Genomic DNA, 17,105 nt, shown 5'->3' on the forward strand with positions numbered 1-17,105 from the left:
TGAGCCACACCTGGCCAGCTGAGCCAAGGCTGAGCCCCACACAGCTGCCATATGTTGACTCCCCATAGGCTGATCTCCTGGAGGAGAAGCAGAGAGGGAAGGGAGCGGCTTGGCTTGCGCACAGGCAAATGTCTGTGCAAAAGCTCTGAGGTGCCACGCTGGGCCCCGCCTGCCATTTCTCACACTGCAGCTGCTGAAGCGTATTACATTTTTCAGTTCATGTCTACATGGACTGTTATGTCTAAACCACTGAGCCTCTTGGGCTTGCCGATCGGAAGGTCGGCGGTTCGAATCCCCATGACGGAGTGAGCTCCCATTGCTCTGTCCCAGCTCCTGCCAACCTAGCAGTTCGAAAGCATGCCAGTGCAAGTAGATAAATAGGTACCACTGCGGCGGGAAGGTAAAGGGCATTTCCATGTGCTTTGGTTTCCGTCACGGTGTTCCATTGCACCAGAAGCGGTTTAGTCCTGCTGGGCACATGACCCAAAAAGCTGTCTGTGGACAAACGCTGGCTCCCTCGGCCTGAAAGCGAGATGAGCGCCCCAACCCCATAGTCACCTTTGACTGGACTTAACTGTCCAGGGTTCCTTTCCCTTTTCAACTGAGTCCCTTCCAACTCTGATTCTATGACACCCTGAAATATAAACTTGGAGGAACGCTTCAGTTCCACCATCTCTAACATGAGAAGAGCCTGCCGGTTCTGGCCAGTGGCCCAACTAGTCTGGCATCCTGTTGTCATGCGGCCAGCCAGGTTCCCATGGCAAACCTGCAAGCACAAGGGCAACTCTCCCCTCTTGTGGTTTCCAGAAACTGGTATACAGAAGCACTTGCTGCTTCCAGTTGTGCAGGCTGAGCATAGCCATGGCCACCGACCACCCTCTCCTTCATGAATTTGCTTAATCTCTCTCTTTTTCTTTTTCTCTTTCTCTGTCACCCTTCCCTAACCTGGTGCCATTCTGATGTTTTGGATTATCAACTCCTCTTAGCCCTGGCTGGCTTGCTTGCTGAGGCTGATGGCAGGCAAGTCCAAAATGTCTGCAGAAGAGTTTGTTCACATCTTTCTGCCACTGGCTTGAGAAATGATACATTACAGGGTTTGCTTTATTGCAGAGGTGGAAATTATTAGAGGAGACTAATTTAGCACCATTTTTTATAGGCAGCTAAAGATGCATTTTGTGGCTGTGGGTGAGTATCAGGTCATTAACATCCAACCACATTCTGCACCTTTTTCCACCAGAGATGCCATTACAGGCCCGCTCCCTGTTCTTTCTGGTCCACAAACGCCTATAAACGTAACCCAGCGTAACATAAGCTGTCCACCCATCTGAGCCAAGAGGCAAGCAGCAACTTTGACTGTGTTTGTTCCATGGTTTGCTACATCCTATCCCAGAAACAGGCTCCATTTTGGGAGGTGGGGGTGCATATCTTTGAGGCTTTTTATTCATGTTCCAACCCTGCCTCTGGGGCCAGGTGCAGAGAAGCAACAAACTGAGTTTTGATTATGTGGTTTAGCCTGGAAAAGAGTTGACCCTTTTAATAGGTATCAAATGGGTTTCTTAGTGTAGCGTTCAGCACTTGGCAAGACCCCTGCCCAACATGATGCCCTCCTGCTGTTCTGGACTCTGCTTGCCCTCAGCTCCAGCCAACATTTTATGTAGCCTCTGTGGTTTTTGGGGTGTCAGGTGAGGAGGTATAGAAGTTCCCTCCTTTTGCCCCTTTTGCCCCGCTAAATGCCCCAGTGCCATCAGTCTTGGGACCTTGAGAGTCTTGTCAGCTCATTTTGAATTTGGTTTAAAAAAGAAATCTGTTCTTTTAATTTGCAAATGTATAAGCTCCTTCATATGCAGGGAGTCCCACAAATACGGAGAAACCACTCCCTTATTTTTGGGTGGCCCCATTTCCTTCCAAACAGATAGACCTGTGTTTGCTATTAGTATCTGTCAGCCTTGGCAGGATCTATAGAAATAAAAAATAAAGAAAAATCTCCAGCATTCGTTGTGTAAAAAAGAAAGAACAACAACTAGAAAGCTGAATCTGGTGTTTTTTTTAGCAAGCACTGTTCTACCTCTGAGGAAGGGGAGCAATGCTGTTATTTATTTACTACACTGTCTTACCTTTTTCTCTAAGGATCTCAAGGTGTCGGACTTGGTTCTTCTCCTCCTCCTTTAGCCCCCACAGCAACCCTGCAAGCTAGGCTAGGCTAAGAGGTGGCAGCTGGCTCCCAAGGTCCCCCAGTAAGCTTCATGCCCAAGTGGGGATTTGAACCCCTGGTCTCCCACTTAAACCACTACACAACACTGGCTCTCAGTTATCCATGCCACTTAATTCCCCACCTCACCGGACCACTGGAAGTCTTCTTCAGATGTCCCTACAGGTGTTCTTTGCTCACATGCTTCCAAGCGTACCTTCACCATCATGAGGTCTAGAAACCCTTTTTAGAAAGAAGCAAACTACCTAGATTCTGCACTTTATTCCGATTCTGTGCTCAGTGTGAATTCTATCAGCTCCATCCTGAGTGACTCCATGTTTGCTTTTTCTTTCAGGGTCGCTGCATTAATTTCACCCGAGTGAAGACGTCACAGCCTCCCCCCAAGTACCCTCTCAACAACGCCTACCACCCCCCTCCCCCTGCCCCCATTTACAACCCCCCTCCCCCTGCCCCCATCTACACCCCTCCCCCACCCAGCTCCCCAGCGCCTCCCACCCCGTCTCCGCCCTCCACGCTCCCCCCTCTCCCTCCCCCTCCTCATGCTCCTCCCCCAAATCGGGCCCCGCCCCCTTCCCGCCCCCCTCCGCGGCCCTCTGTCTAAACACCCCGCCCTCTCCCCCAGAAGCCTTTCTTAAGCCATTTTCAAGAGTACTGTAAAACCAAGGATCTTTCAGAGGCGGCCTTAAACATTCTGGGTGAAGAGACAAGCAAACCCCTTTCAATTCTTCTTTTTCTTCTTTTTAAAAAAGTCCTCTGATGCCCCCAGTTGACTAGAATGCTCAAATCCCTGGTGTTCAGTTCGGAAGAAATCTCTGCCATTCATTACTTTAAAAAGAATAAGACTGACGGCAAATGCAAAACAGTCGCTGGATGCGGCCCACAGCCCTGTGTGTTCAGGATACTACCAGCCACTGACCTGAAAGTCATCCTCTTCCTGTCAGGTTGAGTAGATCATCCCTCAGAGGTGAGTGGTGGGAATCGCAGGAGGACAGCGTGGCTGGGGCCACAGAAATCCTTGCAGCCAAGGCTGCCCTTGGAGCCCACGCTGGTATTGCCACATGGAAGGTATTCCTGAGCACGCCTGGATTTGATATGTTGCTACAAGGAAGGCAGTAGGTGCAATGAACTCAAGTCTGATGGTTTCAGAGGAAGAACAGATGACTGGAAGCAAAGGAAACGTCAGCACATTGGCCTTTGAAGAATCACAGAATTGTAGAGTTGGAAGGGACCCCGAGGGTCATACAGTCCGAACCTGCAATGGAAGTGCAGAAAGTGGCCTTTGTATGGCCTTTGTCATGTTCTCAGCTGACAGGAGGAGTCCAGAGGAGTTGGGATGCTGTGAAGAAGCAGAGCAAATGCAGCCGCTGGGTGGAGAGGCTGGGGTTGCCCAGGCAAGGGGCAGAAGTTCTGTGGCACATGCCCGTGAGATTTCCAAAAGGAACATCCACAGGACACCCAAGGTCAGCCCAAAGCGGTTGATTCCATGGGAGATCTGAAAACCACCAACAATACATCTGGCAGGCCCTGCAAGGACCCTTTAGGAAGTGTGTTGGCAGTTTAAGTGAATCCGCTTCCGGTTGGCTGGCTTTGAAAAACAACACAGATCCTTCATGGGAAGGAGGAACAGAAGGGAAGGGAGTTTCACGCAAAAGTGTGCAGAGAGGAGATGAAATGACTTGAATTGCCACGGTTTTAAAAAGACTAGACAACTTTCCCCCTTTAGTAGTTACTTTCAAATGGATTCTGACAACCATATGTTGATGTCAATTCAAGGAGGCTCTTTTAGTGGATTTGATCATGCTTAAATGGTCTCAAGTGGTGCCTAGACTGAGCGAGAGCTACTGCATTCTGGCTTAGCCATGTTAAGTTGCCCTCTTGATGTGTGTTCAGAGAGTACTTTGGGAAGGAGAGCAAGATGGATGCTGATCTGAGAGGTGTGACTTGAGTTTCATGTCCTCTGCTGACTCAGTATTTGGCCATGGGAAAGCCACTCTTGGCTTCAGTTGCAATCTGTCAAAGAGGGATTCCAGAGCACATAGCAGGAGAGAACCGCTGTTGTCGAGGGGAGCTAAAGATTGCAGACCCTTACAAATTGGAAGTGGCCTGGGAATTGGTTCCATGGGTGTCACCTGAAAAAGTTCATCATGTATTGACTTCAACATGGTGTGAGACTCTTTTCCTCCGGTACTTATTTTACAAAATCTATGTTGATTTGTTTTCGTTTTGAAGGGGCAATTCACACAGCCACCTCATGCCCGCCTGCCTACTCTTGGCATTTCTGTACACCTCACCTCCATCACTGATGCAAGGAGCGCTCCATGCCTGCCTTTGACTGGGCAGGAGCCCGATTTCAATGGAATCTGCATGCAGGAGGTCCAAGGCTGTTTCCAGCTCAAGGTGTTTGGATTACAGGACAGAGCAAGGGCCCAGAGAGCGACTGTGAGCCCAGGCAGATGGTGCTAGGCTAGGTAAGCCAATGGCCTGACTTGCTGTAAGACAGTTACGTTGCAGCACCCACTGGAAACTAGCCTTAGTTAGCGGGGGGTGCGGCAGTTTGCTGGGGCAATACCAAAATGTGCAATAACACTGAGCCTCCCAGGAGATGCACAGGTTGCATCGTTCCCTTTATAAATGGGAGCTGACTCAGTTTTCCAGTCCTGCAAATGTACGTACTTTACCTGTAGTAAAATGTCTTGACAACCTGCCTTAGTAACACAGATGTTAGAAGTAGATAAAATAATTGCATCAGTAAGGGCAAACTCATGCAGCCCCATGTGATCGTTAGGATCGGTTTTCCCCAAGGAAAACATACCTCCTGATGTTTCTGGAGGATTTTAACACCTTTCTGCAGAATTATGCATCCTAAAGTTGTTCAAAATGGTGACGGGCGGGATCTGGTCAGCATTTAGCACGTTGAGCTTGCATTGCTTTCAGTGACTTCGATATGCCGACTCCACTCTCCCTTGCTGACATGAAAATCAATGTGGCCTTTGGTTCCCTTGGGCTCCCATAGACATTCACTGCAAGAGATCAAGGCCACAGTCCAGGGGGAATGCTTGTGCATGTATCTGCCATAGGGCATGTCCACCTTCATTGCTAAGGTAGGTTGCAAGGAAATTCTTTGCAGGGTCATTGCAGCCAGAAGGTGGCTTTGCAATGGTTAGACTTGGCTATTTGGGTGCTCTGAGAATGTCTGGGCTGGAACACTTTGAACATCGCAGCATGTGGCAGAAAACCAAGGAAGGGAACCTGTGCATCTGCCCTGGGGGAGAGATGCATAATCTTCAGGTGTGCATGGAGCATAAGCAGAGCCTGCTGGGTCAGGCCAATAGCCCACCTAGTCTGCAGGAAACCCACAAGCAGGATTTGAGCACAAAGCCACTCTCTCCTCCTCCTGTGGTTTCTAGCAACTGCGATTCAGAAGCACTGCTGCCTCTAACTGGAGGCAGAGTACAGCCTTGTGGCCAGTAGCCATCAATAGCCTTCCCCTCCACGAATTTGTCTAATCCTCTTTTAAAGCCATCCAAGTTGGTGGTCATCGCTGCCCCCTATAGGAGCGAGTTCCATAGTGTAACTGTGTGCTGTGTGAAGGGCTTCATTTCATCTGCCCCAAATCTTCCAACATTCAGACATGCGAGTCAGCTGAATGGGCTTTTAAAAGATTTAGTCAAATTCATGGCTGGTAAGTCAACCCAAAGCTATCTGCCATGGTAGCTACATGGAATACCCCATGGTCCGAGGCAGGATAGTGCTGGGCTGTCCCATATGCTAGGAAACAACAGGTCCCCGATCATCTCCATGGTCCCACTTTTGAGCTTCCAGGGCCCTCTTGAAAACAGGATGCCAGACTAGACAGCCCCTTGGTTTGGTTGATGCTCTTTCCTGGTTTTCTGCTGCCTATGATAACATTCAAAAGCATCCTAAAGACAGCTGTATAAGGTTGCAACTCAAGCAACTTAATCCAGATTGGAAGTGCCTAATCTGTCTCCAGGGCTGTGGTGTCAGCAGTTACCATGAGCTAAGAGTGGCCAGTGGAGAGAGATTCCCCTGCCTTTTGCCGCTTCATCTCCCCGCTCGTTTCTTTCCCCAGCTGCACAGCAACAGCTGCTCAGTCTGCAGGCAGAACAAAGCAGCCTTCTGTAATAGCAAAGGCACCACTCGGGACTCTGCCTGGTCACAAACCTCTCCGGAAATAGCCACTGTTTGGGTTTTCAGGGTGTAGTTGCAGTTCGGTCACAAGGCAGCCTTGCCGTTGTCCGAGAAGCTCCAGCACAAGGTCCAGCTGGTTGCCACAGTTTAGCTGAGCAGAAGTTTGTCTTGCTGGAAGATGGGAGCGCTCAGTCCAGTTGGAAGCTCTCTTGCGCAACCCTAGTGGAGGTGCAGAACAGCGCAACTCGTAACAGGGTTTGCCAAGAGAACTTCCTGGCAGACTGCTTGGAAAGTATAGAACGAATGGGGTGAAAGTAATACGGGGAGTAGGTTTGACTTGTTACAGAGCCTTGAACGTGCCCCCAAAGTTTGGAATAAAAAAGCTTTTAGAAAAATGCAACACTTCTTTAGCGTTAATTTGGTGGCAATGCTGGAATAATCTCAGAGGAAAAATAAGTGTATTTTTGATAGCTTCCGGTTTTGTTAAAGATGAATTTTGTTTCCCCAGTTTAAAAGATTTAAAAACTTAAGGATAGAGGGAGGGAACAAATGAATTTAAAAGTGTAAGTTAGGCCAAGGATGTTTTATTTTCAAGTACACAAATTCTCTGTGCATGATTTAAAAGCAAAATTCCAAATCTGTGGTGTATATTTTATTGTTGTATGCTTGCCATATTTTAAGTGGAAGCATTTCCTATCCTGTGTGGATAAAAGATCTTTTTTTCATGTTGTAGTAAATTATTATAAAGCCAATGATATTTCATGGCATGTTATTGTATCAAGCTGTGCTTGTTTTTTGTTTAATTTCTCCCCCTTTTATGGTTGTACTGCTATTATTAATGTATGGATAGTCCCTGTAATGACGAATGCCTCCTTTACACAGCATTAATTGTAATCATGAAGACTCTTGAGCAGAAGATCTTCCACTTAAACCTTTATGGACAGTTGTAAACAGCAGCTGAGGGGTCTATTTGTGTGGAAGAGGTGGTGGAGAAAGAGGAAAATGGACCCAATCCACTCTTAACTCTTTGGAGAAAGAGCATGGGCTGTGCAGAACTCAGGTTTCAGCCATTTTCCATTTGCCTGACGTCGTGTAGGTGCCGTGAGAGCAATCAGAATCAGCTCAAAACTATTTTCATGTTAGAGGTGGAGAAATCTGTGAGATATCAGTGCTTAACTTTGGTTGGATTGTGTCCATGGACCTCAAATTCTGATTAATTTTCCAGGGTCAATTAATGTTATGTAACAGAGAGGTTGAACTGGCCAGTGTACTATATACAGACATATAGTACTGTGTATACATCTTTTGTTAGTAGAAAATCCTGAGCTCATTATAGCAAATATTCCAGAACTAGCCGTTTCTAAAGAGAGTTCTTTGTATAAGAAAAAGAAGCGTGGAAGCAGTTGGATGAGACACCATCTTTTCTGCAGCTTCAGGAAGTGTTAAATCGCAAAATGACTAACCACTTCACAGGCTCACACATTCAAATAGTTGAATAAATACTGATAAATCATACTTGACCAAATCTTGAGAAACTACTTTGGTTGAAAATATTTATTCCTAGATTCAAAAGCCAAGTGCATGTCATATAATTAACGGTGGCCAATCTGCAATTCTTGGAAGTCCCTGGAAGGATTGAGAGAAGAGGTGGTTAGCAATTAATGGAGATGTTGCAAGTCAGAAAAGAACTTTTTCTCTGTAGATGTGGTGACCTTTGGTGGATGAGAGAAATGTCTGTTCAGCAAGCAGAAGACTCTTGTTCTGTGCCCTTGGCTTATTTGCATGAATTGTGTGGGGGTTGTTTTTTTAGATACAGCCATTACTCTTTTAAATTTTGATGTTATTAAAGAACTAATTTGAGCTCTGCCTTCATGTATTCTGTTCACAGACGTGGGGAAAGGGCAGCTGTGCATCAGAATAGCTTGGTTTTGCCCCCCCCCCAGCATAAATCATGGCTACGCCGATTCCCAGAAGAGAATATCAGTTTTCATGGGTGAGGGGAGCTAGAGACCAGCAACATCCTTAGCCTGAAGCCTAAGAGGACAGTTCTGCCCATTGTGTCACTGAAGCATTTTGACCCCAGAACCCAAAGGGTGGGGGGAATGAGGTCCTTGAAACCTGGACTGTTAAAGCTGGGAGTTCCTCTCACACACTGTCAAAATAGCCAAGCCTTTGGCTGTTGCTTCCAGGGCCCTGTTCACACTGCTCCTAGCAGCATGGAAACCCTCTTCCCAGTTCCCCAAGTCTGCTGCAATAATTGGTTGGAATTGGAGAACGAATCCTATTGCCGAGCTCTGGTGAGCCTACCAAATGAGTTTCCCCAGGTTGTTACATCTCTCAAGGCAAAGGCTAAAGACCAGCCATTCAAAGGGGGGGGGGCGGAGGGCAGGCAGAACTACGGAGCAAAACCCTGCAAAAGAAAACATGTTTGGGGGACACTGCTAGGCATTTAATTCATTTTGAAAAGGCTGAGCTGCAGTTCTAAGGGGAGTGTTTGGTGGGCCACACAGGACTATCAAGTTAGAAGGCTGTAGAATTTTGCTCCCCCCGTTTTTACAATGATACCTGTGCATTCCGCGGGCAAGAGCTACTGCGGTTTGCCATTTTAATTCACAAGTGTTGGCCTTGGGTGGTTCTTTTTATGGGAAGAACACAAGAGAACAAGGATTTCTAAGCCAAAGTCATGGTAAGGTTGGGCACTTTTTATTATTCAAAGAGCAAAATACAAAAAAGTAAGCTAGGAAACAACCTAAATGATAAAATTCTGAGCTGCGTAGAGCACACAGCACAAAATTAGTAAAGAGTGGTCCCCATAAACCATGACGAGCTGTATATATACATTCAAAAGGAAAATGAGCAGAGAAACAGAGGGCTAACATTTTGCAAAAATGTTCCAGTTTTAAACACACACACAGACACGCACACACACACACAGAGCTGTGATTTCATCAGCCAGAGTCCACATTAGTCGTCTTCAGTAGTAAACCACGTCAGTCTTCTTCAGGACACACGAGAAACATAATGCAACTTGTACTTAACAAAGATGGCCACAATGGAAGTGTTGAAGACCACGCTGGTGGACTGTTGAGTTACATGAGTTCACTTGGTTGTTAAAAGGCTTGCAGACTTCTGGAACCGTGGAGTTCAAATTGAGGGGGAATCCCACATGGAAACTTGCACAGGAAGAGAGCGCAGACCTTCCCACATCAGTTAGAACTGTAGGGGCTGGAAGTGATGCTAAGTCCTTCTGCCCTGCACGCTGGTGCTCTACATCTATGTAAAGTAGGCCAAGTCACAAGTGGAGTGAAACCTCTTCTAGCAGCCCTGCCTTTCTCTTTACACTGCACAACAGGCAGTTCAGACACATATCCACTGAGATGAAAGAAAACCGCTGCCCCTCCCGACATTGCATAACCACTGGCAAGGTAAGGACTTTTGATTAACGCAATACTTCACAACTCTACAATGTTCAACAGCAGTTATGGGCCACTTTAAACCTTTAACTGAACGGCAGGTAATATTTTTATGGTGAGCACAAGAGAAGCTGAGCATCAGGGTGCAAGGCTTTCTGAATACTCAAGACACACCGTGCGCCTCATCGCATTGTCCTTATATCAGGCAGGGCAAGAGGGTCACACAACTGCTGGCCCAAGAAGACCCCCACATCATAGCATCCCTAAATGCTCTCTTTTAGGACATTTATTTCTCAACTGATAAAGGGGGATGCAGAGAAGCTGGTGTTCTACTCAGCTCTGCAAATTGGCTTATTTGCCATATTTCTTAGCTTTTGTACATTCCACAGTTCTTCTGCCCTTGAAATAAAACTGTGAAAGCAGCCTCAGCAAGGAAGCTCATTCACAGCCCTCTGGTACCATCTCTGTCCCATCACCTAAGGACAAGGGAACTGGGAGGCTGCTCATTCAGATAACTTGGATTTTTGCCATCTATGTTTGCTCCATCAGTGGTTTCCAAACCTGTTCAACCCTAGTACACCAGTCTGGCATTGAAGCTCATCTTTGGTCTTCATATTGTATTGCATGTTCTCTTACGCCCCTTCTCACTACCTTCATCACAATCGTCAACTTAATACTAGATAGAGCACATGGCTGCTTCATTTCTCAAAGGTTTTTTCATGCGGAGCTAGAGAAGAGAGAAGGAAGACATCTCTGCGTTGTTATCTCAAGTGGAGTAAAATTCCACCTCCATCTTCCCGTTCTGCAGTCTGCTGGATTCATTGCCATCCATTATTATTAATAACTCGGTGCTGAAAAATAGGTCACATTGGCCTAGGCAAATGGCAACAAAGGATGGATTTGCTTTTACAAAATGACAAACACTTTTTGCCACTATTCACAGTCCCCTCAAAGTGCCAAGGGGTGGGTGGTTTTTGCAGCGGGCTAAGGCTTTCGCACAGAGCATGTTCACACCACCTTCCCTCCCCCTCTTCAGCTCAGCCCTAGTCTTACTATCTGCCCCCTAACCTCTAGAAAATAGCAGCTTGGCCTCCACATGTTTATGTGGGACATGTTCACATTAATAGATTTGGGATCATTAATTGAAGAGCTGTCCTCCAAATAAAATGGACTTTATGCCACTGCTCTGATTCTTCAGAGAAGATGCTGGGAATAACATTAGTGGCAACCGTTACAGACCTCAGTTGTGTCTTCTCTCACCCAAGGGTCGCCCAACTTTTCATCCTCCAGGAGGTAAAAATGGGGTACAGTTCTCTCTTCTGACTGCATTCCTTATATGGTGAGGGATGTATTTACTATGTGGTGAAAGAGGCAAGGGGAAGTGACCCACCTTATGGTGACTTTACACCATTAAGAAAAATGAACGCACAAAGAGGCCTCCACCTCAATCTACACTCTACAGGAGCAACCAACCAGGGCTCTTTCCTCTTTAGGCATTGCATTATTACAGCATTTTCAAGAGGATGAAAGAGGGGGGCTTGTGCAGACAAGGAATGGTGGGTCCACACAGAACTAAACTGGTTGAAAGGGCCAGGGGCCAAGCGCCAAATGCGAGGGTCCTTCCTCCTCTGGCCAACTACTCCCATCTTTATTGCATGGAGAGGTGCAGAAATCCATTATGAAACAGGCCCCTTCAAAACAGTTGAGTTCTGATGACAGTGAACATCCTTGCGGGATGGGAAAAGTTGGTTTCCTGTGGCAGAGCACAGCCCTAGCGTCTCTGTTCTTATAATTTCCAGAACTACCTTCTCGTTTCCCATTTCCATTCCTGAAAGATCTTACGAGCCTGCATGTCTTATACTTAGACAATTATGCAATTCAGCACTATGGAGGCCTGAAACAATCCAGCTAAACAACAAAGGAGGATTATGACTTTTTAAAGAGAACAAACTACCTTGAAATGATCATCATTTAACAATGTTGCTGGCATAGCCTGTGGATTCAACGTTTAACAGTCACAAATGCAACAGAATTATAAAGACTCTTGAACAGGGGATTAAGATTCGATCAAGGAAGGACTTTTAAAATCAATGTGTCCCAGTACCAAAAGAGAGTGTCTCTTGCTGACATCTGCCAAAGCATTAATGACAGAGTATGCTACTCAACCGTAACAGATTTGGCCAGATTTCTTGGAAAGTCAACCTGAAAAAGACAAAAAGACACAGACAAAAAACCTGAAAAGGATATTTTAAATTGAACAGCCAATATGAGACTTATTGTTTTGTTACAGACACATGTGCTCTTTCTGCTTGCTGGTTTATTTGGCAAGGCGCCCAAGCTGCCCACTTAGCCCAGCTGAAGCCGGTAGATTCACACCACCTTTAGTGATTTGTGAAACACCACTGTGGGAACATGGTGCTGGACCAAATGGGCCACTGGCCTGGTCCAGCAGGCTCTCCTTATGTTCACTGAAGGACTAAAGGTGATCTTTAAAAGTGTGGTACTTACATCATAGCCTCTGAGTACCGCAAGATGAAAAGCCAGGAGCTGTAAAGGGATGACGCTCAAGATCCCCTGCAGACAGTCCACGGAGTGGGGGACTTTGATGGTTCGCTTGTTGTTTTTGATGGTCTCAATATCTTCCTTATCGCAAATCACAACAGGCCGACCCTGCAAGGAGCACAAGCGTAAAGGAAAAGGCGGGGCAGCCCCTTCTCCACTCCCAAACTTAGGAGGCCTCCATCCACCTCTTAGGTTCAGTCTCTCCACACCCTTGAGAGAAAGGTGAGGCAAAGGCGGAGAGGTCTCCGAGGCACCATAGGGAAATGGCAGGCCAGAAGAATCACACTGCTCCTCCACCACCACCTTCAGGGGATGATTTACTGCACCTTCACAGCTTTTTTTGACACCTGTGGGTTCCAACTGCTGTGGGGTGCCATTGTACAGCTGCTGCAAGCAGGTCTTGGAGTGCTAGACCCCAAACTGTGACAGAGGAGAGCAATCTCAATCCCTCTCCCCTGCAAGCGTCACACTGGTGTCTGCTGACAGCATTCCTACACCTGCTTTGCAGATGGCACCACACCACAGAGCGTGGCTGAGCAAAACTCAGGGCAAATCTCTTGAGCTGGACCACTGCTTGACCCTGCTCCTGGGCCAGGAAGAAGGCAGGCAGGCTGGAGGGAACATGTGTACCCAGAGAGCAGCGCAAGCCTGTCTCCTTTGCTCTGGCTGTGCCCCTGTCCTGGGGGAGGGGAACCAAGCTAGGAGGGACGGCTGTCTCTTTACCCCCACCAATCCTGCCCCATGAACTCTTTTGTCTTCTCAGACTTTTGAATCAAGGCACAAAGAGCTTGGAAAAGTGCTTTTCTCCCACAAATGAAATAAGGCTGCGCCAGCAGAATTCAAAAGGTGTCACAACAGCCAGCCTGGAAGGTGGTTTCTGCTCGCTGGCCAGATGGGGCTGGTCTGGAAGCCACTCTCCTCGGCAAATTTCTGGCTGGTTCCCACCCAAAAAAGGAGAAACGGAAGCCTGGGAGCCTTGAAAGTGCCTCACAAAGTGTTGTGCTGGCTCAGGTGGGGCTACAGAGGATGGAAGAGGCCTCCTCTTTTTTTCCAGCAACAAGCTCTGTCTGTAAGGAGTTGAAGAGGGCCTCAGCCTGGAACCACCGGGTGTTTGCCATTTCATTTGCTACATGCCACTTTTGTCGGCCCCAATGAAAACAATGTGTGTAGTCAAGAAACACACTTTTCAGTTATTTACCATCTCCCTAGTTATTGGCTTATGTTACTCGAGTGAAAACACAGGGGACAGCAGATGTGGTTAGTTTCGTTTCACTCTGGAGAAGATCCTAAGAGGAGAAAGCCAGGAGGCAAGTCTTCAAGGGACAGAGAAGCAAACACCATTGGAAATGTCTTCCAATGTTCAGGTTCAGAGCCTCGTTTTCTCGGCTGGAAGAGGTGCTGCACTCCTGCTTCTTCCCTCACCCCTTTTCTCCACTGCTCCAGGCACTGCCACTCAGTTCTGGCATTAGAGCTGGCGGAGGTCAAAGTGCCTCCTGAGCTGCTGAACGGCAGGAGATAAAAAGCTAGAGACACTGCACAGCTCCCTTCGATCAGGCTTCCCATTTGACAGAAATATGGGGCATAAATTTATACATAAATGCGGGGGGAGCACAGGAACAGATGCAGTTATGTTTGTCCCCTAGAAACATCCGTAAAGGGGAAAGAGCTATTCAGCTTCAAAGAGGAACGCCCCCTCCCAAGCATCTTGGATATTCAGCTTGCCCATCCATGCCTTAAGCAGGCAAGACTTCTAGGCAACTGAGGAGATGCAGGAGAGGGCAAGGAGAGCCAGTGGTGGTGATTAGTGTGTTGGAACAGGGAGACCAGGGTTCAAATTCCCACTGGGCGATCTCAGGCTTCTCAGCCTAACCTACCTCACAGGGTTGTTGTGAGAAGAATGTATGCCACCCTGAGCTCCTTGGGGAAAGGCAGGAGATAAATGCAATACATAATAAAAGTAAAACTGCCTGGCTGTGCAAGGAAGAAATCTTGTCTGAGGAATGCCAGCAGCCTTGCTTGTGATCCTGACCCCTCAAAAGGGGCCTGAGGATCCCACATTCCAACCTGGAATTAACACACAAGCAAGAGGTGAACGAAACCCTTAGACCAAGGATTGAGGGGTAGAGGAAACAGATCCCTCTTTCCCACCACCCACTTCCGATACCTTTGGGCACTGCAAATGCCAGTGCCTCATCCTTTATCCCCGAGGAGGAGCAAAGGAAGACGGGACTTTGTGGAGCGGAGGTGGGCTCTGTCTCTTCTTGCCTGAACTCACCTGCCGGGCAATGACCTGCTGCAGGGCGTTCTGGCACTTGGTGTATGTGCCGTCCCTCATGATGATCATGATGACAGGCATCAGTTTATCGACCAAGGCAAGGGGCCCATGCTTCAGCTCTCCGGCCAGAATGCCTTCCGAATGCATGTAGGTGATTTCTTTTATTTTCTGCAGAGAAGGTGCAACACATTAGTCTGTGAAGTCTCTCTCTAAAACAAAGATCCTCCTCAGGCCAGGGTTTAAATCCCTACTTAGCCATTAAGCTCACTGGGTGGCCCTGGGGGGCAGTCAGTGCCTCTCAGCCTGACTTGCCTCACAGGGTTCTTGTGGGGATTAAATGAGAGGGGGCAACCATGCATGCCACCATGAGCTCTTTGCGGGGAAAGGTGCTCTCCACCAAGCCAAAAGCAAACAAACAGCTGTGCGTAGTGGCTCCAGAACCCTCCAGCTGGTTTCTGCCTGCCCCAGACTGCAGAAACACAAGAAACTGCCATGAGAACTGCAAAACTCTTGGTAGGTCACAGGAGATGGCTGTTGAGCTGCATTCAGTTTAGCAGACAACAGTATTTGCAGGCCTGATTTAAAACACATCTTCATTTCTGACTTTTAGAAAACCTACTCAGTCCATTTGGGATTCTTTCTGTTGTCAGGGATTGCCCATACACTTTAAACCAGCCTTCCCCAATCCAGTGCTCTCCAGTTCACTTGGACTACAACAACTTCCACACAGGATGGGGCTGGTGTGAGTTGCAGTCAAAACACCAGGTTGGGAACAGCAGCTTTAAACCCTCTCCTTGCAATTAGAAACATGCTTTTAAAAACACCCTTCCTCATTTTCTTGTTCATTGTCAGGTCTGACCCTCCAAACCGGAACACAAATAATGATGGATAAACATTATTATTATTATTATTATTATTATTATTATTATTATTGGAAATGGGGATTCTTACCAGAGCGCCCTCCAGGCATGCTGCATAATGATAACCACGGCCCATAATAAGGACTGACTTCTGGTGGTAAAGCTCCGTGGCCAGTTTCTGGATTTCATCATCCATGCTCAGGACTTCTTTGATCAAGTCTATCGCAAGTAGCAAGAGGGAGGCAACATGTTAACACGCAGGTTAACAATCTGCAATCACACTTACATGCACTTTGGAAACAATGTTCAATGTGGCATTTAAATGCTGCACTGAAAACTGCACAAATCAGTGGATCTTCAGAAAGTAATAGTAACCATCACCTGGACCACCAATTTTTATTGGGGTTTCATTAGCACCGAAGAAAAGAGGTGGGAGTTGGTTTTTCTAAATCCTCCAACAGAACTCCGCAACCTGTTCTCGTAACTTATAAAGTGATCCACATTTGAGGATGTGACAATAAAGGACTAAGATACACTGATGCAATGCTTGATGTGGCTTTTAAATACCGTATTTTTCGCCCTATAGGATGCACTTTTCCCCCTCCAAAAATGAAGGGGAAATGTGTGTGCGTCCTATGGGGCAAATGCAGGCTTTCGCTGAAGCCTGGAGAGCGAGAGGGGTCGGTGTGCACCGACCCCTCTCCCTCTCCAGGCTTCAGGAAGCTCTCCGCAAGCCTTGGGAGCCCGTGTGAGTTCCCGTCGGGCTCCCTAGGCTTGCGGATAGCAGCCTGCATCTTGAAGCCTGGGGCGCCTTGTCCCCCGACCTGGTTTGGAGGCTGGCGGCGGGGAGAAGCGTGCTTCTCCCTGCCACCAGCCCCACAAGCTGGGGGACAGCGGGGAGGCGCAGTGCACCTTCCCGCTGTTCCCCAACCTGGTTTGGGCTTCAGGCAGATATCCGCAAGGCGTGGGAGCCCGGCGGGAAGTCGCGCCGGTCTCCCAAGGCTTGCGGAGAGCTGCCTGTTCTGAGGGCTGGGGTCGGGGGGAGCTCAGGCTTTCCCCGCCCCAACCCCGCGCCTGGGGGGGAAATAAAAACTTTTTTCTTTATTTCCCCCCTCCAAAAACTTTTTTCTTTATTTCCCCCCCCCCCGACCCTATGGGCCAGTGCGCCCTATGGGGCGAAAAATACGGTAAATATGTTTTCTTCTCTTGAAGATATGACTGTCTTCATTTTCATATGCAACTTATTATTCCTGCACAAGCCCATCTTCTACAGCTGAAGAGTTTACCCACAGACCTCATCTGTTTATTTTATTTATAAAACCATCTTTAGCAGACGACTTCACCCCGGTATGGCTCCCCTTTATCACATATGCAGCCCAACAAGACAATGACAAAAATCTACCAACAGCATACGAACTAATACGGCTAACCTGATCCAAAACACCCACCCACCCCACTCACACATGAAAACAATGTTCACCACAGCCAATCACAAACGAACAACCACACCCTAGGCCAACCCCAACCTCTCTCACCACCAAAGTGAATAGCAGAGAACCTGCATAAGTGACGCTGACACAAAACCCCACACATATATTAAGTAAAACAGAAACATCGCCACCTGACCCCACCCCCAC

General features: G+C 47.6%; 2 protein-coding genes across 4 annotated transcripts in view; one reads left to right on the forward strand and one right to left on the reverse strand.

The window, feature by feature from the left end:
* ANTXR1 (ANTXR cell adhesion molecule 1) overlaps positions 1-4,403 on the forward strand; it is a 125,297-nt gene extending 120,894 nt beyond the window's left edge. For both annotated transcript variants that reach the window (XM_053401380.1, XM_053401379.1), the window contains one exon: positions 2,544-4,403. In XM_053401380.1, coding sequence (XP_053257355.1) covers positions 2,544-2,810 — 267 coding nt within the window. In that variant the 3' untranslated portion in view covers positions 2,811-4,403. The remainder of the gene's footprint in view (positions 1-2,543) is intronic.
* Positions 4,404-9,045: 4,642 nt separating this feature from the next.
* GFPT1 (glutamine--fructose-6-phosphate transaminase 1) overlaps positions 9,046-17,105 on the reverse strand; it is a 44,999-nt gene continuing 36,939 nt past the window's right edge. For both annotated transcript variants that reach the window (XM_053401377.1, XM_053401378.1), the window contains 4 exons: positions 15,560-15,687; positions 14,609-14,776; positions 12,280-12,441; positions 9,046-11,973 (listed from right to left, as the gene is read on the reverse strand). In XM_053401377.1, coding sequence (XP_053257352.1) covers positions 11,929-11,973; positions 12,280-12,441; positions 14,609-14,776; positions 15,560-15,687 — 503 coding nt within the window. In that variant the 3' untranslated portion in view covers positions 9,046-11,928. The remainder of the gene's footprint in view (positions 11,974-12,279; positions 12,442-14,608; positions 14,777-15,559; positions 15,688-17,105) is intronic.

This window comes from Podarcis raffonei, chromosome 8, assembly GCF_027172205.1.
Source record: "Podarcis raffonei isolate rPodRaf1 chromosome 8, rPodRaf1.pri, whole genome shotgun sequence".
Classification (NCBI taxonomy): Eukaryota; Metazoa; Chordata; class Lepidosauria; order Squamata; family Lacertidae; genus Podarcis; species Podarcis raffonei.